We start from the raw sequence: 27,256 nt of genomic DNA, 5'->3' as shown, positions 1-27,256 counted from the left end.
CCGACATACCTAAGCTGACAAGAGACGACGCTAATTACAGTCGAACCCCAGCACAACGAACTCCACTTCAACGAAATTTCCACTTCAACAGAATGTTTCCAATTCCCCGTCTGCAAGCCACGTAAGTCAATGCAACAAAGTCCTCGCCACAACGAACTATTTGTCTGGCTTGCTTTCGCTTCACCGAATATTTTCACTTATTTTTTCACTTCACTTTTCCCAAATTTTCACTTCACTTGGGTTTGAACATTTATTTTACAATAAAATATGCATAATGTTGGCTATCTGTAACTTTTTACACATTCAGGGTGCTTAGTTTCAACGAAGATGTCCACTGCACAGCCACACCACAATCCATAAACAAAAACAGACTCGCAGATGGACGCCATTGTTTGATGGTGATAACAATGTGGCTGGCTGTCTTTACACGAGGCACAGGCCCGGTTCTAAAAGCCGCAGCTACAGCCAATCCGTATCCAGTTGAAATCGCGCTGAGTGTGCTCTGCTGCTGGAGCGGCGCCGTTGTGTTGTGGGCAGCTGTCATTGCAGTTTTCCTTCTATAGCTCTTCCAAGTCAAAAGCAAAAATCCTTTTTTTTTTGTGTGTTTAGTCTTGAATACGCGTCATCCTTTCTTAGTTGCGAGTAAACGGCCGCGATAAATGCAAGCGCGAGCAGCTTGCCTGCCAAGGTCAGTTGCCACTGTGCCAAATCAGAGGATAAGATAACAGCACCACTCTTGCCACAAGCGAGACCCGGGCGGGGGACGGAGGGGGGGGGGGGGGGGGGTGCTTTTGACGGCCTAGCAAGTAATCTGCAACTAATCAGCTCGGTAGATATGCCTTGTACAGCAATATGTTTTGCGACTGCATTCCCCTCCCCCCTCGTAACGCACTTTATGTGCAGGTAAAAAAAAAAGATAACCATGGGTACGTTTGTTATCGGAACAAACACAACCTAACTGTTCGTCACTCCTTTTTCTAAACATTGCTTGAAGTGGCCATTGACGCTGATAATATACGGAACTACTTTTCTTGCCCCGTGGTGTGTTGGGGCAGATTCACTTCAACGAGTTTCCGCTTCAATGAAATTGTTCGTTGTAGCGGGATTCAACTGTACCGTGTTTTCACCACCAGTGCTTGAATCGGCCTGCGACTCTTTATTGAAGAGAGAAGACGCGTCATTGAAGACTGATCGTCTACCTTGCCTCAGCCCTGCATGTGGAACTCTCTGAATGGAAGACGACAGCAGCGTAACGAAGGAGGCGACATTCCCAGCCCGAACGTTGAAATGGGTAATCGGCAAGCTACAAACCTCAAGCACTTAGGTGTGCCCTAAGTTTTGACAAAAGGTTTTCCCGTTTGAACGGTGCCAACGCCTTCTTGCCCTCATAGTCCCGTAGTAGAGCTTTGGGCATGGTCAGGGCCTATTTTGGGTTCCCCATTGGACCTGACTTTTGGAATTGAATTGCTGTGAACAAAAAGGCGGTGCGGTGCACTGCGAACTGTTGCTAGCTCGGCAACTCAATTCGAGACACAGCATCCAAACCTGTATACTCATGTAAATACTCGTGCCGTATTTTCGCGCGTATAACCCGCCCCTGCATATAATCAGCGGGCGTGTTATCCTCGCGTATTGCCCGCACATTTTATACAGGAAAGGCTGCACCAAAACTACTGCTCAAGCAACACATCACATACTATGCGGACAGAAGAAGCGTATATTCAGCAAGTAGAATACACTGACTGCAAGGCGAAAGTCACAATTCACTCAGTGTCACTGCTTCCGCTAGAGCTATCACTTGGGCCGCAGTCCTCACTGTTGTACACAACGTCACCTTCACAGTGCAACGCACATTGCCGTGAAGCTGGACTAAAGGAAAAACCGAGCGTATTATCTGCTTGCCTACTTTGCCATTGAAATTTTCGCATTTTTGGTGAGGGTTATACGCACAAAAATACGGTATGTATTTTTCACCTCCATCAGCATGCTTCAGTCTCCTGATCAATGTTTACGAAACACCAGCCACGCTACCAAAATGGGCTCTTGAACCCGGATCCACGATATACATTCGGGGGATTGACCTGAAATCAGGAGCTCCAACGGGCTAATGTGACTGCTTTAACAAGACTCACAAAACTGTGAATTGGAAGTGTACAACAATAATGCCTGCCACATGAAACCTGATTGTGATGTCACGTGATTAGGACAGGTGCACACCAGCCGCACAGAACCCAGACTCGAGGGAAGCTGTGGTGTGTGCCAGTCTGCTAGCTACCATAGTTCGCTCTGTAAGCTAAAGAAACGAAAGCAAGAAAATAGACACGTACATGGTTTAGTACACTAGAAGGCGGTCGAAGTAATTCCCGCCAAAAGACAAAGGAATGAAACTGAACAAAGAGATGCACATACAGTTGAACCTCGTTTTAACGAACACTGACATAGCAAATTATCGGCTATAGCGAACTAAATACAAACTTTGGTTGGCCACGTTTCATTGCAGTGACAGTTATTCTCTCATAACGAAAGCGAAACTGTGAGAGGTACGCGCACTATCGGATATAACAAAGAAATATTTAACCAGTAGGCCGAGAAGCTACGTGGAAAAACTCCCGGTGTCCAAAACTTCTGGAGTACCACAGGGAAGTGTATTAGGTCGCATGCTTTTTCTATTGTATATCAATGACATTGTAGATGTAGTTAACCCTGGTGTTCAGATTCGACTCTTCGTGGATGATTGTATCTTGTATAAAAATGTTAATTCGGCAACTGATCAAGACGACCTGAACAATAGCCTAGGAAACATTCTGAAATGGTGTGATGAATGGGGCATGATTCTTAATGCTAACAAGTGTGTGTATCTTCCCGATTGATTTTAGGGTTCAACGCGCCGACGCAACGCAGGCGATGAGGCGCGCCGTAGTGGAGGGCTCCGGATTAATTTTGACCACCTGGGGATCTTTAACGTGCGCCGAAATCTCGTACACACGGGCGTTTTTGCTTTTCGCCTCCATCAGAAAAGCTGTGTGTATCTTCCTGTCACTCGTAAAAAAACAACACTCAAGCATGTGTACAAAGTGGGTTTTTTCCGCTGGAAGAGGTGAATAACTATAAGTATTTAGGCGTGACACTAACAAATAACTTGTCCTGGAACCTTCACATCAACAACGTTTGCTCTTCTGCCTTCCGAAAGCTTTGTTATCTAAAACACAAACTTAAAAGTGCCTTGCCTAGCGTTAAACTTTTAGCTTACGTAGCATTAATAAGACCCAAGCTCGAATACGCATGCACTGTTTTGGATCTGTATACAGAAGTTAACATTGGGGCTCTTCGATTTACAGTCTCGGACTCGCCGCGGACTCCCCGAGAAGCAGTCCGGCATTCGATTTTCCCATGTATCCCTATGGCTTCGGGGAATCCTCGGACTACCCGCGGGCTATCCGCGGTGAGTCCGGGACGGTAAATCGAAAAGCCCCATTGATAACCTTGAACGAATTCAAAGGAAAGCTGTGCGGTTTATACATAACAAATTTTCCCGAACTGATTCACCCTCCGAACTAATGACATTGTCGAAAGCCTTGGCAAGATCTAGTGCCAGGATTGCCGCCGTGTCTAGGCTATCTGAAGGGTCTATATGCAGACGATATCACTCTGTGGATGAGATGTGGTAGTGACGCATACATAGAGGAGACTCTCCAGAAGGCCTCACAGGTGGTAATAGAAGAAGCAGAGAAGGCAGGATTATCATGTTCACCAAATAAGTCTGAACTCCTTCTAATCCCCCCTAAACGAAGTAAACAGCAACACCCCGACATTAAAATACACATTAACGACAATCGCATTCCAGAGGTCTCATCATTAAAAATCCTGGGCCTCCAAATTCAGAACAACAGGGTAAACACTAAATTCCTCCAGACAATCGAGAGACATATCAACCAAACAATCGGTCTGATTCGCCGAATTTCAAACAGATGCAAAGGTTTAAAAGAAGATGAGAGGATCAGGCTGGTACAAGCATTTGTCATCAGTAGAATAAATTATTCTTTACCATATCTAAACCCAAGCACTGCAGAACTCAACAAAGTGAACCAGTTAATCAGAAAAATATATAAATCCGCATTGCACCTGCCCCTGTGCACCTCCACAGCCAGACTCGAGGGACTAGGAGTTTACAATAAAGCCGAAGAACTTATTGAAGCCCACTTGTTAAATCAATATGGCCGATTATCCAAAACCCCTACAGGAGTACACATCCTGCATAATTTAGGTATCAAACATCCTGCTAAACAAACTGGCGCACTCCCGATACTGCATGACACGCATGCAAACCTGATCATTAGGCCAATCCCAAGAAACATGCATCCCCTACACCACGTAGAGCGAAGGGAAAAAAGAGCTCGAGCTCTTCAGACAAAATTTGAAAGCAAACCCAACGTCGTGTATGTTGATGCAGCTGAGTATAGACACCACGAGGCCTACGCGATCGCCGCAGTAAACGCCGGAGGGTCCCCTTTAGATACCGCAACTGTCAAGACCCTCAGTCCTGAGACAGCGGAAGAGGCGGCGATAGCCATAGCACTTTCACTGCAACCCACCCCAACCACAATAATCTCTGATTCTAAAACCGCAATTCAAAATTTCGCTGCCGGCTTAATCTCCAAAGCAGCACTCAAAATTTTGAACCGAAATCCCCCCTTGTCCCCCGTAGAACTGGTCTGGACACCGGCGCACTCTGGCTTCGACGGAAACGAGGCAGCTCACGAAATGGCCCGAGGCCTCACCATCCGGGCGGGAGCTAGCCTGTATCCAAACCACGGAGCCAGATCTGCAAGGGACAGACTAGTGTCTTACAATGAAATCACGCAACATTACCGCCTCTGCCGCCGGGTCTACCCTCCGGCTGAAAAAAACCTAACTAACGAGCAAGCACACATCTGGCGCCTCTTACAAACAAACGCCTTCCCAAACCCCGCAAGGCTAACGCACATTCACCCGTCAATATACCCCACACCTGACTGCCCCCTATGCGGCGCCCCAGCCAATCTACCTCACATAATGTGGGCCTGCCCTCAAAATAGCTTTCCCCTAATCACATCCGAGGAGCAGTGGGAGGAGGCACTGCGTAGCCCGGACCCAGGCGTGCAAACCACCCTGGTCACCCGAGCTACCGACGTCACCGCTCGGCTCATGCCTGCGGCCACGAGTATCCTCTGACCTAAGGAGATGCTCAATAAAATGTTTTCTCTCTCTCTCTCTCTCTCTCCGAACTAATGAAAATTAACAACCTACCTTTACTCAAAATTCGAAGACAGCAATTCAGACTTTACTTTCTTTCCCTACTCGTAGGTAACAAATTAGCACTCGACCCTTCACTATTTTTATCGCCCTTAACAACATGAGTTACCCGGCACTGCCAACCCCATGCGCTTACTCCTTACTTTGCACGAACTAACCTTTTCAAGTTTTCTTTTTTTCCACGCACTATCAGTGAGTGGAATGACCTAGCCACCACAAATGTGCTGTCATAAAGTGGTGTATTGCTGTTGAACTGTGCTCACTTGTATCGCCCACCCTGCTTGGACCTAGTGTCCGCAGTATGTTATAAATAAATAAATAATAAATAAGTAGAAAAGGCCCCCTTGTTTGTGGACACTGAGGAAAACTTCATCCTGCTCAGTGCGCTGAGTAGCCACCAGACAAAGATCACATCCTTTCTCGAAAAAATAAGGATGCAGGCCTGTTTTGTCAAATGAGCTTTGTACTGTTGTAATTTTCCATTTCATGTTCTAGTTCATTGAGCTTGAAATGCCGCAAGGGGAAAGATAAGCACTACCTTATTTATGGTAGGTTCGAAGATGAAAATGATGCGTTCTTTTATCACTTATCCCGGATATTTGCGGGAGCCAGGTTACCGATTGGTTTGAACAGATTTTTAGCTCTACTGCTACAATGAATATCGGATATTAGTACTATCCGGATACTACTATACTATAACAAGGTTCGACTGCAAAAGGTTGCAGCACAGAACTTGCTAATAAATGTCACCAGGGTTTCGCTTTCAAAGCATGTAAGCAGAGTTAAATGCTCCGAGGTATTTTTTTACTCATTATACGTGTAGTAATCCTTGCAAGATTCTTTGCAACAGGCGAGTAAAATGTTTATTGAGTGGAAGATGAAATTAAAAACAAAATAAAAGGGTGAGTGGCCTCCACAGTCTGGCCACTGGATCAGGCTGCGTTGCTGCTGTGCCGATGCCAAGTACTGGGAAAGCGTGTTGGCCAGCTGAAATGAATTGCAATTATTCCTGGCTTAATGGCTTACACAGTAACCACGCATGTCACTAATTGGAACCCTACTTGGCATCTGGTTACCATAAGTTGAGCTGACAAATTAGCCGTTGTGCCTCTATCGTAGTGTTGCATAGGCCTATGCTGAAAATGTAACAGCAAATACGCTCCAATGTGAACCAGAAGCCGCGTTTACATGAATGCGACAGAATGCGATAGCAGCGCGTCAGATTTCCTAGCGCATCATGAGTAATGCGATGCGCTAGCGTATACATGTAGCGCATTACCCCTGGTGCGATGGTGGCGCCATACGGTGTCGCACATCGAAGGTAAAGCAGCGTTTCTGGCGCTTCCAAAGCTCCCGGCACGGCTGGTTCTGTTCTTTTTTCACGACTCGCATTTTCTGGCATCTTACACTCGATTTAGACGTTTTTAAATGCAAAGCTGCGTTTGCAGGGCTTACTTTTCTTGTCGACATAATTTCTAATGTGATGCGCTTGCGTTTACATGCACTTTGAAAGTCGACTTATGCGTCTCAATCCAGCCCGGTCTGGCGCATTAATGCGATGCGCTTTCCTAGCGCATTAGCCCCGTTTACATGGATGCGATGCGCTAGAAAATTGATGCGATGTGATGTGATGCGCTACTTGTCGCATTCATGTAAACGTGGCTAGATTTGCGCAACGAAATGCTCTGCACAAGGTTTCATAGATGTTTCTGCAAGGGTGGCTTTCATAAGGCACGCAACGCTGAAAATGTACAAGCCACAGTTGCCACCGATAAATGGAAACATTTTATAGCAAAAGCTCTTCCGCAGTACACCTTTGAAGGTCATTCATCGCGTCGCAGTGACCTTCAGCCACTGGCCTGCCATTTGCACCTTCCTCATCACTTGCTCGGGTGAAACCGCTGCTTCGCATGTGCCCAATCACCCAGTGGGCCATCAGTGCGTGCGGTTCAGTGCAAACGAACCACCCGACTAGACTATAGTTAAACAGCTGATATATGAAACACTAGGTTGGCCGAGTTAGCAAGGTCGCACGCCATACCTGCCAGGTTTCCCGATCTGTCCGGGAGACTCCCGAATTCTGATGGTTTTGTACGATTGTACGACCGAAACAAAGATCTCCCAAAAAACACACCCGTTTCACGCCAGACCTTTCTTTTACTATGCCCACACTGTGCTGCAGCTACCTGACAATCCAATCCAATCCAATCCTACACCAATTGATGTCACTATCAGTGAGGAGCTTAAAAACTACGCAAGAAATTTCCTCCATGATGGTCAGCCTTGCGTGCAAGTTGAACTGGTCGGTAGCACAGAAATGCTGAATCCGCTCGCCCTTCTGTTCGAGCAAAAGGACGAATCAAACCATCTTATATATACAGCTAAATGGCAGGCTGCAAAGGCAGGCTTTCACAGAACACCGTGTGCCTAGTGTTTGCTCTCTCACGTCGCATTTTCTGTTTTGTTTCCTTCCTTCCTCTAACAATCTGTTTTAGGTAAGCCGAAGCAGTCACTGCAAACAACGTATCAGGCCCTCGACTGTATCTGAGCGCTGTCATGGCACACGTAGCCAAGTGCATTTCAAGGGGCCGTGCAGACAAAATAAATTTGTCTTATTCAAAAGATTTCGTGTTTTATAGTGCCTCCAGCGTTTGTTCGACACCAAACGGTGCCGTACCCACTGAGAAATTAGTCAATTTCAGCTAAAGTTTCCATTCTCCTGTGAAATCGCGTGTTTTCGCGACGTCTGCCACCAAGTCACAAGTGGGTGTATGCAAACGAACTTCCAGTGCGCCATTAGGCTCTGCAGCCTGGGCAAGTTGTTACCGTCAGTCCTCCCAGATGGCGCCACCATACTCATCCACGAACCGTTGTCTGCCGTTTCTCTGTTTTTGACCGTATTTTCACCCGGCTTGTCTTTGTTGCTGTAGAAAGTATCGTTTCGTGAAACATGGGGTATGCTCGACCAACAGGATCACGCAAGACGACGTTGCTTACGCGAATCGGCCAGTGTCGTGTAAGACGACTGCAAAGTGGCGGACTGCTGTGCAGCTAAAACAAGCATGGCGCACCCAGTACCAACAGCAGTGCGCACTGGTACTGCTTCGTGTACGTGTATTTTCGTAGCTTCCACTGTTTATCCCACCGCCATTCTTACTGCTGGAAAACAAACAGGCATTACATTTCAGCGCAAATAGTTCGTTTGGCAAGCTTATAAGCCCTGCCTAATCTGTGCTTGCTTTTGCAGGCCTCAGCCAATAGCTACATATGACATCATAGGTTCTGTTGCGGGATATGAGCTAGTGGGTTGCATGGCCGTTCCCTTTTTCCCTCATTATACTATAGCTTATTTGAGCGAAGGGTGCGTTAAAAGTAGTGTCAGTACGATTCCAACGGGGCAATCTTTCTAATGAACCAAACTTGTGTTGTGTCTGCATGGCTCCTTTAAATTGTGTCTATTGGCTGAGCATCCATCATTATTTTATTACTGTTTATTGGCTGTGCTTGCTGGAGTTTATTAGTGTTTATTGCCTGAGCATGCAACATGTGAAGGAAACACAGGGCAAAGTAAAAAGAAATAATAAGAAGCAGGTATAGGCTCTCTTTTTGCACAGGGAGTGCAGCTCACAACATGCGAGCAGTCACTGACCAATTTCGCTCTCGAGAACTGAGTACGAAATTTTTTCACACCGAAATTCCGACTGAAGTGAACAAAACAAAAAGCGAATAATGCATCATTTGGTTGAATGTTGAAAAAGAACAAATGTTCACACATTCTCGGCCGAGATTCAGTGGAACTCAAATCCGTACCGACGGCCCTTTTAGTAGTACTAGCTCCACAACTTGATAATGCCTGCTGTTGGGCGAGTTCACGATAAAGATTACCCACAGGACAAGTAGTAATCCTGTTTGTTCTTTGCATGTTCTTCGTTTGCACTTGAACCTCTATTTTACAAAACCCAACTTCCAGAGTTTCTTGAATCAATGAGCAAATTTGGATTTCCACCACAGTTTCTCAATTTCTCAATACTTAGGAAATCCAAACTGGAAATCTCAGTTTCTCAATACTTTCTCAATTTTACGAAGTTTTCGATTTAACAAAAAAGATTGAAGAGTCCCGGTGACTCCATTACATATCGAGGTTCAACAGTTTTCGTTTGTGCTCGCAATGTTTTGAAAAATTTACAGCCTTTCCACAACTGTGAAGACTGAAGACCACTGAGGCTGTAGCAGTGGGTGGGAATTCCACATAATTTATATGAACTTTGCTGCGAACTATGTAATTTAGAAATATGAGTGAAACTCTGCGCAATGTTAGTGTCTTCTTAGCAGCCAATTGCGATAACTTGTTTGGGAGCAGTTTCGATAAAACACGAGTCGCAGCCGTTTTCCCAACCCTGCTCCCCTTTGTAGGCAGCCGCGTACTGACAGCAGACGGGAATGCTGCGGCGTTCACAACCTCACCGTGAACTAATCATGACAAATGGATGCAGCTTGGCATAATGACAGAGTCGTCTCAGTGGCCAATTGCCATGTGATTTAGTTATTTATGTACACTCTTCGTCAAAGTTTTCTAGGCCAAGCCGAAGGTGCGCACGCCACAAAAAATTCACTGTACAAGCTTACGTCCTGAGCAAGGCTGAAACTTTTTATGCCTGAAAGCTAGAGAAAACACATTTCTTTCTTACTGTCAGAAAATACCTGTCACATTTGAAGATGAAGCTTATTCTTTGAATTCTTTGTGGTCGAGAAGGCTTAGGATTGGCCTAGAAAATTTTGGCAAAGGGTGTGCAGTACAGCTATGGCGCAACGAACCGAATAATGAAGTATTTCTGCACTCAATTGACCCTGAATTGAAATCAAGACTTCCAAGACAGCTCCCTCGCAGGCTGGAGACATTATATCATCGCCTACGACTGAACTCGGCTTACCCTAACAGTTACCCTTTTCGCCTCGGACTGACGACCAACCCGTATTGCGATAACTGTTCTTCGGTAGAAACCGCTGAACATATTTTATTAGACTGTGTGGCCTACTTGGCACCAAGATCCCGTTTTTTCTGAAGATACTGAACGCCTAGATCAAGGGCCGGTAACTTTGAAGACCATCCTAGGGCCATGGACTTGCCCCTCAAAGCAGTGTCAGGCACTAAAAAGTTTGTTTTCTTATTTGGAGGACATTGGCCACATTTAAAAATTGTGAATTCTGTGACACAATCTGCAGAATAATTCGCCAAGCCCGTCAAGCCACGCCAGTGTTTTTGTTTTTTTCCTTGCCCACCTCTTTCTAGGGCCTGTTTTCCCTACATCCCCGACGCCTAGCAGAGAAGCATGTAGGCGACTGCAAAAGCCGCCAAAACTCTGCTTTTTTTTCAATAAAGAGCCTTGTCTCTCTCTCTCTACATCAAGAGGTGCAGAGCATTTTACACTAGCTGTGGAAACGAAATTTCTCCCCCCATGGTAGCTTTGTTTACAGATGCAGGTTTGATTAGGACCTAGCCATATACGGCTTTGGTGTAACACTTTCCAGAACTTCAGGCCTTGCAATGATAGCAAACGCTGTCAACCCGGCAGAGCTGGGAACCGCATGCGTTCATTCGGGCGGGTTTGCTTAGTCCCCCCCCTGACACTGTTCATGACAAATCGCGGCGGCACTCACAGGGTGGCCACGCCAGCGGTGGCAGCGGCGGGGGGTGCCACGACGACGGGCGTAGACGCGGCCGCAGCCGCAGCCGCAGCCAGGCTCTCGTGGTAGTCGACGTTGTCGTAGAGCGACGGCGTCCGCCGCAGCGTGGCCGATGGGCTCGAGAAGCTCGAGAGGTCGGCGGCCGAGGTCTGGGACGTCTCGGCCAGCGAGTTGCGCGAGCTCAGGGGGTCAACCACCGAGCTGGCCCCGTCCTCGCTCACCAGGTCGCAACCCCTGCGGGCCACACGGGAGGTCGGGGGTCAGAGGTCAAGGTCGCATTACAAGCACAGACAAAATGCAGAAACGGGTCATCAACAGCCTGCCATGGCGATTGGAACGAAACTAACTGCATTCCACACGACAGATGAGAATTATTAGAACCACATTTGGGAAATGGGAGTGGAAGAATACTGGATCAGCCACTCGGTTGTTCTTAATCAAAAGAGACGTAAAAACAATGCTCAAAGAGCAAAAAATGGATCACGGACACAGAGCTGGCCAACAAAAAAGTACCTTTAATGAAGAAGAGATCCCAACAAATCACCAAGGCAGTTCCGGTAGCACCATGGCAACAATGTGGCAAGGAAGTAAGAATATTGAAAACAAACTTTACACACCTCGCTCAGATGTGCAAATTACGGAATACCTACCAACTGTGCAGTGCTCTCACATTTTATTGAGGCAGTGGCCTCAAATATAAAAAAACTTTAAAATTTAACATTACAGTGACGTACAGTAATGGACAAATGAAACGCAAACACAAAAATATGAACCCCAACAGGTGAAATGGAAGAATTTGGTTCGTGGAGATCACACAATGACGCAGTTGTGGTATTCTTGGAAGGCCACACTTATCAACTTTGCCACTGTTACGGAGAGAAGTGACAATTGGACTTGCACAGAAAAAATTGCGCCACTTGTGTGTTCTCATCCATTATCTGCGCATTTGCGTTTCATTTGCCCACCACTGTACATGGGCAGAAGTGACCTTGCATGAACCAACACTAAAAGTGTAACTATCACTGCATTAACTACACATTAGCATTCAAGTTTACGATCAAATGGAACCAGAGGCCCCCCCCCCCCCCCCCCCCCCCCCAGCAATCGCAACTCATATTTTCTGGCAGTGGCTTATGCCAGTAGCACAGACAAGATTCTGTGACGCCACCAAGAAATCCCCAGAGAGTCACCCCTGCTTCACCTGCTTTCCAAAATTACCGTTACCAGCACAACGCGGTCTTCCTAATCGACCAAACCTGTATTCTCTCTTCATGGAGCCGTTACTGTGCACAAAAACCTGCCCCCGCCCTTGGCAAGTGCGACACCCAGACGGCACCGAGGAGGAGGAGAAGGGAGCATGCACACCCACCGGCGCCCCAGCGGGGAGGCCCCCTTGCGCAGCAGGCTGCTGGTGCCCCCGACGGGTGTCGCGGGACACCCTTCCGACACCGTGTCCTCCACACCGGCCGGGGTGGCCCGGCCAGACGGCGTCGACGCCCGGCTCCCGCCATTGGTCAGCTGCAACACCACCACCACACGGGCGTTGTCACCACCACCACTCTCGACAGACGGCTGTTCTTGATGCACCAGGCAACAAAGGCCGGATAACTGACTTTGCTGGGCTTTAAAGGGACTCTGCAACACGTGCAGTAAACACTCACACTCTTTCCTTTCCTTGGGAGCTCTGTGAAAGCTATCATTACCGTCGGCATGGAGTGACACCACGTGGTTTTCTTGCCGCAACAGTTAAGTACAGTGGAATCTCGGTCACACGAATCTCAAGGGGCGGCAAAAATATTCGTATCACCCGAAAATTCGTATCATCAGAAAACGAGAAAAAATGGAAATGTGCCGCGCATGCGGCAGGCGGCGGCAACATGGCGTCGGCTCTTGCGTGAAGAGGTGCAGGTAGCTTCAGCGACCGCCTCTAACCTTTTGTTAAAACGCAGCTCAAGATGTAAACAATTTAATTGTTCATGCGGTGACAAGGAGCTGACAGTGTTGGAGAAAACTGCACTATAAAATATCCGCGCCAAATATCCGCCGCGGAGGTGGCACAGCCAGCTGCTGCGCGCGCTTTCAAACTGCCGCCCTGAAGAGCGCGCCTCCCCATTGGCGAAAGTCGGCAGGCTCCTCCCACTGCCGCGCAACATTTTCCGAGCGAGGTAGCATCTGACGCAGGGGCGAAATCGTCGACACGGGCGTCAAAAGAACGCGCGCTCATCGCCGACGTGACGCACGCTCACGAACACAAGCGGCGTCGGCGTTGCGCGTGCGTTATTTTCACGCCTGCGTCGACGATTTCGCCCCTGCGTCAGATGCTACCTCGCTCGGAAAATGATGCGCTACGTGCACGGCAGTGGGGGTAGCCTGCCGACTTGCTCCATTGGGGAGGCGCGCTTTTCACGGCGGCAGTTCGAAAGTGCTCCGGACAGCCCGCCGGCCCCGCCGGAGATGTTTAGGCTTACCACGGTAGCGGATGCGGATATTTGATCGGCGCTTTCCCTAGGCGCGCGGACGATGCTTTGTGGTGTCGTTTTCGCCCACATTATCAGCTCCTTTACTGTACAAGCGACTTCATTTGTTTCTTAAGTGGCATCCTAAAGAGCGATCAGAAGCGGTCGGTCGAGCTATTCGCACCACTTCGCGGCCGGTGACGCCGCCATATTGCCGCCGCGCGCAGCATGCGGGTGGTATTTGCGGCGGCGTCAGCGCGCCTGCGGCGTGTTTTCGTGAGCAGAAAACGCTCCATACGGTTCACGCTTCAACATAATCGACGCGCAAGTGGCGCAGGCAAGACGACAACAGGATAGGTAGAGCGCGGGGCATAGACGTAAGCGAGGAATGCGAAGGCAAAATGGCGAGGGTATTCGCCGTCAGAATTGAGGGAACGCTTGATTGCCGCGGTTTAATCAAGAAGTATAATACAAAAAAAAAAAGGAAGCTAGAGGCACCCGAGCTGCAGCCAGCGGAAACGAAAGGTACAGAGAGAAGAGATTGCAGCGGGAGATAAAAGAAGGGAGGGAGAAAGAACAGGCATCGAGAGGGCGAAACTTTCGGTTCGTTCGGAACAGCACCTCCGCACAAGGAGGATTACCGTCAACGGGGGAGGAATAATGCTTTTGTGCCCACGCACAACCAAGGCCGCACGGCCGCACCAACACTCCCGCCTCTCGTCCACGCCGCAGCCGTCTGCTCGCGCGTTCGTATCACCCGCACCGGAGTGATAAATGCGTACGGATCATCCGAATTTTTTTACATTGCACACAATGCATTTTGGCCGGGGAATTTCGAAAATTCGTATCACAACGAAATTCGTATCAACCGAATTCGTATCACCGAGATTCCACTGTATTACAGCATATGCTTTGCCTTTGTTGCAATTTTCTTTAAAGTGCTATCACTGCAAGTAAAAGGAAGCTGGCAAGATGCATATTACCAGCGAAAAAACAGACAGGGACGAGGAAAGAAGCAGACGGGACACTCGCTGGTAATATGCATCTAAGTCAACACCAACTAGCCCAACTTTCAGCCTGAAGCTGGCAAATGGCCTTGACACTGCTCGAATGACGTCCCTTGGGTGCTCGAACAACGCCAGGTACAGGGGAACAAAAATACTTTCAGCTAGTTTTTAACTATGCATTTTTGTTTATTTAGGTACTCTAATGGCCCTGAACGGCATTACATAGGGAGGGATGATATCAGAAAAAACACTTCTACGTATAGCATACATAGGATCAGTATACGGACAGAAATCGTAATTTGAGAGTATACAAATATAAGGCAATAATACAATTTCTACACTCGGAAGTTGCCATCAGCAATAACAAAGGGGACAAGGTATGCTATAACACAGACAAGGCTATAAAAAATTACACCATCTTCCCGTGGGGAACCATGAGGAGGATGTGAAGCATCATGGGGGTTCCGTGTAGGTTCCATTGTGTTGACATTATGTTGTTTCATTTATTGGAGTACGAATGGGAACGTAGTGTGAACCCCCATGTAGAGACAGCGAAGAGAGCGACACCCGCGTTACCTGATCGAACACCTCCTGGTTCTCATCTTTCTTTGTTGCGTGCTCACGCTCCTACCCCGGTGCCCGCCCCCTTCGTCCTCTTTTCTTGTTGAGCTGCAAGGCGCGTGGTGCTTCCCGCCACAGCTTTCCCACGGGAAATTCCACATCCTCCTCTAAAGTTTTCAGTTCGTCGTTTCCATTGACGTTCAGCTTCGCGTGCCTTCGTTGTATCAGTAGCTTCTTGACGTAGTTTGACATAAGGCGCGTTCGTAGCACATGCTCCCGTCTTGGTTTGTAGCGTAGTGGGAAGAGCGCCACGTACCTCCTATTGCGGCCAGAGAGTCGTGGGTTCCAAACCGGGCACACCTAACTATTTCTTTTATTTATAGTGGACTGCACTGACGTCAAGCCAAACGCTTACGGGGCTGAAGAGATGCGCATGCGCAGTAGAGTGCGCACGGCGGACAAAGAGAGGGAGGGACACAGCTCAGAGCATGAGATGCTTCGCATCTAAAAGAACATCTATCCCCTGGTTTTTGAACTGATAAGGCCAAGTCATCTGACGGACACAGAGCAGTAATTTGTCGTTGAGCTACTTTGCACTCCCCAGTTCTAATATTGATTACACCCACTGACTACATTCTGAAAGCATTTAGATTCAGACAAAACTTGAAAAAATGGTTGCAGGGTCCCTTGAAATGTTGTTGCAGTTCTTGTTTTCGGTGCAGATAATTGCGTTATCTTCTGCACGTTTCTAACGAAATTCACAGTCAGTGCCTTGTGTATGTGGCCCTTTTCTATGCTTGTCTTACGAGCTGAAATGTTTTAAACTACGCCGAGCGATATTTTTTTTTTTTTTTTCTGGTTAACTGGTTTTAGTTACTCTCCTTTATCTTCAAAGCTTCTCATCTGTTCCCCTTGTCCAAGCTAATTGCACTGTTATACAGCAGAGTACGAGGTCTGAGCGAGATATGCAGAAGGTATAGCCATACAAAAACAGTACAACCTGCTCATAACAGGCACTTACAATAACTTAATGTTCAACTATTGTCAGATGTCAGCAGTTCGGGAAAACTTTTTCGTCGTCCTGTACTTTTTGTGCTGTTCCTCACTCAGAAGGTAATAAAAGTTAAAATTTCTGGCTAAAACCAAATGTCCCCACGACTTCCAGTGTCAGCTTACGAAATTATGGGAGCTTTATCAGGGAGTCTTTGCTCACTGCATTTCTACACAAGTGTTGATTTATATTGAGACTCTGGAGCCATTTTTTGAGCGCGATACTGCCACGCCGTTTTACAGTTCCGATCCCTGCAGTATGTGCAGTATCGAGGCTAGTGGTGCTGCTTATAACAACACAAGTCTCTGCGTCTGCCTGCCTGCGGAAGTCATTATGCTAGCACATACATACACGAGACATACACTAGGCATCAACAATTTGAGTGTTTGTTTTGCATGTTTCTATCAGAGAGTAAGGATGTATATAAGAGGCAAAACGGCCCATTGCAGCAAGCGTGGGTAAGCAAACAGATGATAATAATAATAATAATAGTCATCATCAGCCAGTCTACACCCACTGCAGGGCCTCTTCCACAGATCTCCAATTATCCCAGTCCTGTGCTAACTGCGACCAATTTATCCCTAACCAGATGATGTCACAATGTAAACCAAGGCGGACTACAGAACTTCGTAGCTGCAATGGTGAAGAGGGTAGTGGCATTTGATATACGAAATGATAGCGGCCACAATTTATACTGGGGCCGCGCAGTTCCCTCTCTTGCCACCAGATGCCGCTGGCTTAACCTAGGACAAGCGCTTGACATTTCCCAGCCACCCATGGAAGTGCCGCTTCCCCTTTGTCCTACTCTCGCTCTGTGGTCCTGTGTCTATCCGCGGGACGAACGCTATGCACCGACAAGTTGATGTCCAGTGTCCTTCCCAGGTATTTCAGTATGTGTATGTGTAACTTCTCTTCTAGGTCTTCACCAGAGACAAAAGTTCTGCAACTGGTAACTGCCTGGCTGGGACCCAACCAGGCTGATGATGACAGTATGATGATGGTGATTATACGATGATGGTTCTATATGGTGATGATACGAAGATGTGATGAAACAAAGATGCTATGGCGACATTATGATGGCAGTGGTGCTGCTGCTGATTTAGCGACGTCCCCCTCACCGTTCGGCTGTTGGAGTTCCGGATGCGGGGTGACCCTGCTCCCGCTGGGCCTCCCCCCCGGCTGGGGGGCAGGCAGGCGGAGGGGGGCAGCTCGAGGCCGAAGGGCCTCTGCGGCAGCTCTGCGGGGGGTGCCCGGCCGGGGGGCACGGCCAGCCCCTGCCTGCGCAGCTCGTCCATGGCGTCCTGCAGGGCCTCCATGGCCGCGTCGTCGTGGAAGCCGAAGTCCTGCTCCAGGCGCGCCTGCAGGAAGTCGATCATCTCCTCCATGCCCATCTTCAGCAGCGTCTCTGCGAACACGGAAGGAGGGGGCGCACGGGATTCGGTCTCTCCTTACTGCAAAGCTTCGCTGCCTTTGTCAAGGGGGTCCAGATACCTTTCAACCACACTTATCTGCTACTCCAAATATTGAAGTCAAAAGTAGGGGTGTGCGAATACTCGAATACGAATCGAATAGTACCTTCGCGAAATATTCGATTCACGAATCGAATATTTACTATTCGATTTTTCTATAGTCGAGGGGAGTTTCCGAACGTTCCCTGGCTTTGCGAAAGCGAGAGATGTCGGCGCACGCTAACACACTGCTGCTACACCGTCTCCTCGGCAAGTTTCATCCCAATCGCGCTTTCGAGGCCTTGCAGAGGTCGTAAATTTTATCCCGCTGCACGGAGTAATCTGCGATTGTGTCAATAAGATCTTTTTTTCGAGCCGTCACCGTCGACTCTGGCCGCCACTTTGAATCGTGCGACCGGATGTTTACAGGTTAGGGCAGCTTCCAGTAAAGACCACCGCCGTTTTGATAGTGTTTCCGTTAATTTAAAATGAAAAGCGGTTCTGGCTGTTTTTAATGCAGTTGGTGTATGGTTACTGCGTGCTTACTTGTTTTTTAGACCACAGGGGATAGCAGGCTTGTTGACGGTGACTGTAGCGCGAGCTTTCCTTCCGGTACATATTATTCACGCTTCACGCTTCCGAAGAAGTGCCTTATCGTGGTCCATGATTGCTTTCGCGTCCTATTGTTCACACCTGCAAAGTGCTCGCTACTGAGTTTCGCGGCTCTGAATAGTCATTGCCTATGATTGCAGTACGGCAACTCCAGTGCAAGTCGTCTTTTTTTTTTTCTCTCTCTCTCTCCCAAATGCGTATCGTGCCTGCTCCGGATTCCTGGAGTACCGCCAATGCGAGTTGAAAAGTGTGTTCTCCAGGTTGAAAAAGAATGTCATGTCTCTCGAACATGCGAAGTAGCTCCTGATTTTGCACAAAAACCTATAAAAAATCGAGGCCTGTAAAAAAAAATTGATATTCGATATTCGATTCAAAAGTTACTATTCCGCATCCGTACACCCCTAGTCAAAAGCCTTCAAGTGGCCCACTGTGTGAGAAACAGGCGTTGTTCTTGTTCAGCAGGCCACCATTCTGAACAGCACAGTCTCTGCAGGCGTTACAAGGGTGGTGGGGAAAGGGAGGGGGTTTCAGTCTCCTCGCTTTGCTGGGGACCAAGACAAGTGTCTTTTAAAGGGGCCGTAACGACAACATAAAACCTGGTTCAATTTAAAGGAACTAGGCTCTGGTAACTTCCGCAGCTTCCAGCCTCAAAAAGAGCTTTTTTTTTTTTAAACAAAAAGGACACAAGGAATACGAAAGAACTTAAATTTCACACTACAGCGGAGTATTGTGGGCAAGAGTGACGTGGTATTGGCCATCACTAAGAACGTGGTTATCAAATTGAGACCAAGTGCAGTGAAGCCGAACAGAACTAGACGCAATCGGCTGGTTGCGTCTCGAGTGAATGAAGGACGTGGTCAGTAAAGGCCGGGCGCCACTCACTGCGGTGCAGGCGGAGCAGGGTGTAGGACATGGCGGTGAGCACGGGCTCGCCGTCGAGCACGTAGGCGTCGCAGAGGCGCAGCGTGAGCGTGAAGGGAACCCGGTCCAGGAAGCACTGGAAGAACCACTTGAGCGTGTACAGCGACGTGTGCATCTCGTACCGGTCCAGGTGCCGCTTCAACTTGGGCAGCAGCCGACCCAGCACCCGGTCGTGGTGCTCCTGGAACCGGCGCAGCTTCGGGAAGCCCTGGATGAAGAAGCCTGCAGCGAACAGCGAGAGAGGCAGTTCAGCACCTTGAGGAACGCCCACAAGGGGAAAAAGAACTACCGTATTTACTCGCATTATGAACCCACTCCCCCCACTTTTCTTCTTGAGAATTTACTTTTTTGTCACTTTGAATACAAAATGCAGCAGGGATGTGTTTTTATCTCAGCATGGTTGCTGATGTTGTAGACGATCAAAGTAACTTGATATCGCGCCACAGTACACGCAGAAATCACGCCAGTAGCCGGAGATGTGAGCAGGAATGCTGTGGCTCACAATTTAAAAATTGCACGCTTGCAGTGCGCCACCTGCTGAACGCATAACAAACCTTGCGCCCTAAAAACGTTGCGGCGTGCGAACAAAGCGCAAAACGCACTCCGCACTCCTTCCCTGCTCTTTGCCGTTCTGGCCGGTTTTCCCGTCGTGCGAATGAAGCACTAAATGTACTCCGCACTCTACTCTAGCTGTTCCGCTACGTTGCCTCGCCATTACACTCTGTGGTTTTGTTTCTCAGCCATGTTGCGACCTTTTTTTTGAGCTCCTGGTTCGCTCCGTGCGACGGGCCAGTACATGAGCTACACAGTCTGTTTTAAACTGAAGGTGGTGTAGCATGCTTTGATGCACATGGAAACCGTGCGGCTGGGCGGCACTTCAGTGTTGACCCAGCGCGTGTACGCTACGGGCGAAAACGAGGGTTTTGGGCGGTGAACAAGGTCTGCTGTGTGTTTCGTGGGCCCAAAAAAGGGAAGTTTCCGGGTGTGAGAAAAGAAGTTTTGGAGTGCCTTGATGGCACGGAAGACGGTGCGCTGTGAGCCGACTACGAATGTGAACCCGCTAGCGATTTCAGTGAGGAGAACAGCTCCATGGCGAGTAGGGAGGCCACTGGCATGTTCAGAATAAAAAAGAAATTCCATTACATAATCACCCCCGTGTTTTCACGAAAATGGTAAGGCTCTAATGCACTTCTCAACTTCATTGTGCGGAATTTAAACTTTAAAAAAATCTGTTGCAATTTTTTCCCGCATAATGAACCCTCCCCCCAAATTCATGTATAATTTTCTGGAAAAAAAAAGTGGGTTCATTACGCGAGTAAATACGGTATAAATAGCAGGGAAGACAGTTCGGCACATTGCAGAACAGCCAACCCGTCACAAGACAAACAAAGCACCCACCGTGCATGGCATGCCGCTCATCTGTCATGAGCACGGATATGGCCCAGAAGGCGTCCTGCAAGAGAAAAGACGTGGAACCGGTTGGCAGATAACTAACACGACCTGTTCTGCCATCTACGCAAAGCTAGACGAGGCAGCGGGTAGGGTTCACTCATTAAAAACTACTTTTCCAACCACGAGCCCACTTTTGGCAGACCTTTGTCATCCCAGTAGGCAAGGCCGATAAGTAACGATTAGTTGAGAAAAACTCGGGAAAGCACACACTCGCGTCCATTTGGGGGAAGCACAAGAGCCTCACCTCTTCATTCATGTACATGAGCAGAAGAGCAGCAATCTGGCTCATCCCTTGGCAGTAGCCGACTTCCTGGAGGAAGGAAACGGACACAGCAGGGTTAACACAACGAACATGGCCTTGTAACACTTTTAGTATTGCCCGTGAATCTGGTTCTAGCAACTGTGGGTGTCCGTAGACAGCCGAGCCCTCGCGACCACGGAAATACAGTCGAATCCCGCACTAACGAAACTGCTGGGCAAAGCCAAAGAAATTCCCACCTTTGCGCAAATTTCGCTGCCCACAAGAATGAAGGATAAGCAACAGAAAATTCACCTGAAAACAGAACATTTATTTCCGAAAGTCGGTTATACAGTTAAACCTCGTTATAACGAGACGGGCTATAACGAAATAATGGATATAACGAGCTAATCGTAATTCCCCTTGAAAGTCCCCATAGAAACCAATGTATTTAAAACCTCGTTTTAACGAGGTAAAATTTCCCCGTTACGGGATATAACGAACAAATTTCGTTGAGAAATCAAATTTTGAGCTAATTTTACAACAGTGCGCAACGCGGATTTGAGACAGTGCGTGACGCGGCAACTGTATTAGCAGTTCAAAACTCCCGCCACGCACGCAAAGCTGGCTAGCGCGCCATGTGGACGCTGCGTCCGCGAAGCCCCCACCCTCCTCTCGCTGCGCCAACATGCAGACAATGGGGCCCTTCGATTTACAGTGTCGGACTCACCGCGGGCTCCCCGAGAAGCAGTCCGACGTTTGATTTTCCCACGTATCCCTATGGCTTCGGGAAATCCGCGGACTATCCGCGGTGAGCCCGAGAAGAACCCCAATGCACACGGCGCGCGCGGTTGCATCGCCTTCCTCTACCCTCCCCCCAATCCTCCCCTGTTCGTATCGCCGACGTCGCTGCGTAGTTGTGTGTGCGTGGGTTTTGGCAGTCTTCAGCCTTATCTTTTATCGTACTGCCGGCGTGATTCCAACAACGCGAGTGCGACAGGCGGGAAGCGAAAGCGAAAGGCTATCACGCTTGAACAGAAGACGGCTATGATAAAAGCCGTCGCATCGGGCGCGAAGGAAGGTAAGGTGCACTTCGTGGTAAGGTGGCAAGAGACTTTGACGTGTGGACGAGTACGCTGTCCACATTCGTGAGCAACCGAGAGTCCATCGTCAGCGCTGTTGCACATGGCTTGAAAAGAAGCGCTAAGAATGATGTCGGAGGCATTAGATGCGGTGGACGTGCTGCGTCGCTACTTCGGCGCGCACGAGGGTGGCGAAGATGGCGTGAACGTAGTGGCCGCAGCTGAGGGAGCCATCGCTCACATCAGGAAGGTGCATCAATGTCCATTTACCGACTTCTTCGTAGCCAAGTCTGTTTGAAATACGAGTTTTGAACTGCAATAAAGTAGGTTCGTGACTTTTTTTTTTTACCTCCGGAATGTGTTTATTTTACTGACTATCGCCGTGCAGCAAGATGCCATTTCGCCCGCTTTTTGTTTTAGGTAACTACAATGCATAATATTTGCAGTAAATGCCGGCTACGGCTATAACGAAGTATTGGCTATAACGAGCAAATCGCGGCGCCCCTTCAATTTCGTTATTACGAGGTTTAACTGTAGTACTTTAAAAGCCCTATCTTGCAGCAATTTCACAGCTCAGCCCACACTCTACAGGACATGGCTCATTGGCAGCCGTCGTGCATGCCTAAGAACGACCAAATCGCACGTCAAACGCATCCAAACATCTCTAATGTTCGCTATCTCTGCAGCTTTTTCTCCCTGCTTCTCGGCACTAAGCATACCCGAGCATCCAGGCGAAGTCGACCTTGACCTGCTGACGAACTTTGCCACAAATTGGCATCTGTGAAATACTAGGATGTTCGCGGGGGTCCAAAAATATTTTGTTGCCGCGGGAATTTCGTACTCGTGGTATTTCGTCATCGCTAGGGTTTGACAGTATTTCATCAAACAGGATTAAGAGGTGTGCGAATATCATGTTTTAAAACTCCAACTGAATAAACATTGCCATTGTATAGTATAATTCAAATCTGATTTGGGTTAAAATTTCACAAGCAAAGATTTAATTTTTAAATCTGCAATATTTTTCTACAGAGGGGTTGTCCTTTCTGGCATTTACAGCAAAAAGCCTTCCCGTTTCAAGTCTCAAATTCCGCTGCACTAATCAACATGATTGCGCTCAGCTAGGATTCAATGAGCCAGAACCTCACTATTTCGTCTATACAGGATGCTTTACTATATAGTAAACCCAACCCAAAGCAACTATAATTACAAAAACCAGTGGTATTTTTACTCCAGTCATGTGATCCTACATGCAACCACAATTCCACCAGTGATGTACAACTTAAAAAACTGTGATCACATAGGCAAAAAAAAAAAAAAAAAAGGCAAGTAAATGCTACCTGAAAAAAAAATGTTCTTTTCTTTGTGCAATTCCTATTGTAAACAGGCAAATAAATAGTTCCAGTGCCAGCTATTGTAAAGCCCGTGAATGCAAGTAAAACCTTTTTTTTTTTTTTTTTGCAGACCACGTTGGCCTCAAATTTCTTCCAATGTTTTCTTCCCATTGTAATGCCATTAGTAGTGCTATTATAGGTTCAATGGTAAAAAAAAAAAAATCCCAAATGCCCAATCAATGCGAAGCTTTGGTGTTCCAGAAAAAACGGGTTTTAGAAAGGCTAAAATTGGTACAAAACAAGCGCCAGATATGCCCACGAGAGCCTAAAGTATATCTCGGTATCTAAACCAATAACCAAAATCACCGACAGTCCTTGCAGCGCAGAAAAATTCCAATTTCAGAGTACACTAGCTACCCTACGGGATGTAACGAAATAATGGATATAATGAAGTAAATGAAATTCCCCTTGAAATCTCCACAGAGACCCATGCATTTGAAACCTCATTGCAACGAAGTAAACTTGCCCTGTCAAAGGATACAACAAACGTCGTTTGTTCGGCACCCATGCCTATGCTGAAAACGGCACCACCGCAGAAGAGGAAGTTTTTCGTATGTGATGTCCGAAACGAAGGAGCATCACGGACTTTTTCCCGGCTATGTCTAGCGGATAACAAAATAGGCACTGTGCGTGTTCAGCAAGCAAGCACACAACTGAGCATACGGTGCCGTAAATGGTTATAATGGATATAACGGAATGTTTACGGCTCCTTTTCAACTTCGCCACAACAAGGTTCGGGTGTACTTCATCGTACCCCAGTACCCGTTCCCAACACCCCGCTTGCAGCTGCTCCCATCGGAGCACGGGTCCCACAATCATTGTTCATTGTTAACACATGGTTAAAAACCTTCAAATAAGTGTTCATTGTTCAAACATGGCACAAACACGCTCAGCAAACACAAACTACACAACTGGCAAGAGAAAGCGCGCAGCACTGACCGTGTTGTACACAGAGTACGCCGCCAGGACGTGGAACAGGGCTTGCTGCCTGAAAGAGGCACAACAACAGGGGCAACCTGTTAGGCACGGTCAAGAACACTAGTGAACCCTCCCTCCCAAAAAACAAAAATGCCTACATGTACGAGATTCTGGCACACACTTGAGGCAGGCCAGGTGATCGAAACTAATCCACTAACGTGTGGCCAATACTCGAGGCGTGGCTTCGGCACAAGAAATCACAACTGTAGGGGCCACCACAGCCCAGCCCCTTTCGTTATGTAGCGCCACTTGCTGTTACAGTTTGCTTATGCATGCTGCGACCAATAAAGGGGCAGTCTTTTTGGCTTGTGAAGTGTCGGCATGCGTTATCTTCGTACGACTCGTGCGCTCACACCACCAGGCACACGAAACCATCTTGAGAAGTCTTGTGGGAATCATATTTCTCCATTGCACCCACCCAGTGCTTTCCCACTGCTGTTGGCCACAGAGAGGCCCGCAAATACTTTCGCCTTCAATGGCTGCCAAGCCCCTTTTGCGAGAAAAACTACAACTAGCCCATCCTCGTTCATCTTTGTAACCATTCACAAAACACAACGCTCATCCTTGCAGCTGTGGATGCATTCAACACTAAACTGTGGGGAAAGGCTGCACACCGAACACCGGTCTACATTTTGCTCAAAGTAAGAAGAGCAGACCAAACTTTCCACGTCATTTCATCCCAACAGGGGTTCCTCTTGATGCACCCCGTGTCGATAAACTACCAAATAAATGAATAAACAAACAAACTATAAGCTCCGTTTATTTTTTCTACCCATCACAGCTGACATGCTCATGTGCCTGCTAGTGAGCCCTGTGGACTTGTGCAGAGGCCAAGTTGGACCGCCCATTACTGCAGGTGAAGCAAAACATTGGGTCAAACACATTTGTTACACGAAAGCCATCCCTATTTCTGACGCAGCAGCATTGAATCCCAAAGCATCAAGTTAGTAGTTACAAACAGCCCCTCCTCTTCTTAGCCTTTGCATGCCTTTTAGTATACCAGGATGTTGTTCAGAAAAAGTGCTACTGGTAAAGACACAAGACCCAAAAGACTAGTACCGTATTTATTCGATTATAAGGCGATCACAATTATAAAGCGAGAGTGCAGTTTGGAGAGCCAAAAAATCGCCATATATATATACAAAACTTGGAAGGTGGTAGAACACAAGAAAAGAAAACTTCGAACAAGGCAGCGACCACGATTGTTGCCAACTTTTCGGCAAAGAAACGTTGGCAACAATCGTGGTCACTACCTTTGACGAAGGCAAGTCTCTTTGCCGAAACGTCGGCAATAATCGTGGTCGCTACCTTGTTCGAAGTTATATGTTATATACAGTAGAATCTCGATGATACGAATCTCGCGGGACCGCGAAAAATATTTGTATCATCCGAAATTCGTATGAACCAACACAGACCAAAAAATTGAGCGCTGAAAAAAGTTTTCGTTTATTTCTTTTCTTGCTTTCGCGTGAACAAATCCGTGATTTTTTCTGCTTCTTTTAAACCCCCATGTCACAAAGCAGTCCTTTCTGGAGCGCGTAACGCTTCGCCTAGCTTCGCGCTTGTCTCCTCACTCACGGTGTCCAAGCTCGCTACACGCCACAACAGTCAAGCATGAACAGCATGGTGCGTTTTTGCCCGCGATTCGCAAACCTCGGCTTTGCGCGCGCTGTATTTTCACAGCCACATTGACGATTTCGCGCCCGCGGTATCTCCTACCTCGGTCAGAAAATGACGCTGACGACTTGCGAAATGCTAGAGACAGCCGGCTGGCTCCGCCCGAGATGTTTAGGCTTAGCACTCCGGCAGATATTTTATGGGCACTTTCACTAGCGGCGCGGATGATGTTTTATAGTACCGTTTTCGCCAATGTTATCAGCTCCTTTACTGCACAAGCAACTTCGTGTCTGCCTTGAGCGGCATTTTAAAGAGTGGCTAGAAGCGGTCGCTCGAGCGGCCGTGCCATTTCGCGGCCGAAGCCGCCGCCATGTTGCCGCCGCCGGCCGCGGCGCGCGCAGCTTGCGAGAGGTTTCGCGGCGCGCATGGGGCATGCGGGGCGCGTTTTCGCGAGCAGAAAACAACAGCCCGGCCGTTTCTGGAGAAAGAAGAGTGACAAATGGGGAGAGAGAGCCGTCACTTGCTTGTTCGGCAGTCGGGTGCCTCGCCGGCTCATTCGTATCATCCGCCGGGCCGCGCAGGTCCGTTCGTAACCGCCGAAATTTTTCCCATTGCAAACAATGCAATTTTGCCAGGACTTTTCAGAAATTCGTATCATCCCGAAATTCGTATCACCCAGAATCGTATCATCGAGATTCTACTGTATATATATATATATATATATATATATAGAAATAAAGGTTTGCAGTCAAGAAAACCTCAGAAAGCAAAGGGGAGGATGTGGTGGGTCATTGAAACAGATGATGAATTTGGAAAGACAGAAAGAAAGTGGAGAAAAAATGCCCGCCGGGTGGGATCCGAACCCACGACCTCCAGAATGCCGGTCTGGTGCGATGACCACTACGCTACCGGCGGGGCTATTTTTCCTTCCTCTTTCTGGGGTATTTATGTTAAGGAATTTTTGTTTCCTGTGCTTGGGGGTGGTAGCCAGTGGTTCCCACCCGGCGGGCATTTTTTCTCCACTTTCTGTCTTTCCAAATTCGTCATCTGTTTCAATGACCCACCACATCCTCCTCTTTGCTTTCCGATCTAACTGCGCTAATTTCAGCGACGAACTAATTGCGTACTCATTTATTCTGACTGATAAAGGAAGTCCGCGAAATATGAAAAACACCATGTGACGACGCTTACGCGCGCATTGTAAAGCAGCGTCCCCAAACAAAGCCGATTGAAAGCAACTGCTTCGCGTGTTACCCGCCCGAAGAGACAGCGCATCACCTTGATAATAGAATGCATGGAAGGAGCAGCAGCAGCAAGATTCGCGGGACGCGTGTGCAGATAAGGGACAAACTCGGTCGCGATTTCTTCTTTCTTTCTTTTGTCTATTTCATTCTGGCTAACTCAGAGGGCGTCGCTTTACGTTGCTTTGAGGGTGTCGCTTTACGGTGCGCGCGGAGGCGCCGTC

The 27,256-nt window shown here is 48.0% G+C and overlaps 1 protein-coding gene and 1 non-coding gene across 5 annotated transcripts in view; both read right to left on the bottom strand.

The window, feature by feature from the left end:
- Nucleotides 1–27,256, bottom strand: part of LOC144141196 (USP6 N-terminal-like protein) — a 118,890-nt gene that overhangs the window by 18,373 nt on the left and 73,261 nt on the right. For 3 of the 4 annotated variants that reach the window (XM_077672755.1, XM_077672758.1, XM_077672756.1), the window contains 7 exons: nucleotides 24,136–24,184; nucleotides 20,730–20,795; nucleotides 20,432–20,486; nucleotides 18,995–19,255; nucleotides 17,171–17,457; nucleotides 12,347–12,495; nucleotides 10,951–11,211 (listed from right to left, as the gene is read on the bottom strand). In XM_077672755.1, coding sequence (XP_077528881.1) covers nucleotides 10,951–11,211; nucleotides 12,347–12,495; nucleotides 17,171–17,457; nucleotides 18,995–19,255; nucleotides 20,432–20,486; nucleotides 20,730–20,795; nucleotides 24,136–24,184 — 1,128 coding nt within the window. Of the gene's footprint in view, nucleotides 1–6,129; nucleotides 6,280–10,950; nucleotides 11,212–12,346; nucleotides 12,496–17,170; nucleotides 17,458–18,994; nucleotides 19,256–20,431; nucleotides 20,487–20,729; nucleotides 20,796–24,135; nucleotides 24,185–27,256 lie in introns of those variants that run through there. The other variant, XM_077672759.1, reaches the window with a different exon arrangement.
- On the bottom strand, nucleotides 26,634–26,706 carry Trnaa-ggc (transfer RNA alanine (anticodon GGC)). Its single transcript has one exon. It is a non-coding gene; the product is annotated as a tRNA-Ala (tRNA).

Source organism: Haemaphysalis longicornis, unplaced genomic scaffold, assembly GCF_048455015.1.
Source record: "Haemaphysalis longicornis isolate Haplotype H1 unplaced genomic scaffold, Haemaphysalis longicornis Haplotype H1 scaffold_6, whole genome shotgun sequence".
NCBI lineage: Eukaryota > Metazoa > Arthropoda > Arachnida > Ixodida > Ixodidae > Haemaphysalis > Haemaphysalis longicornis.
The sequence above is the reverse complement of the archived record's forward strand: the minus strand, read 5'-3'. Positions and strand labels throughout refer to the sequence as shown.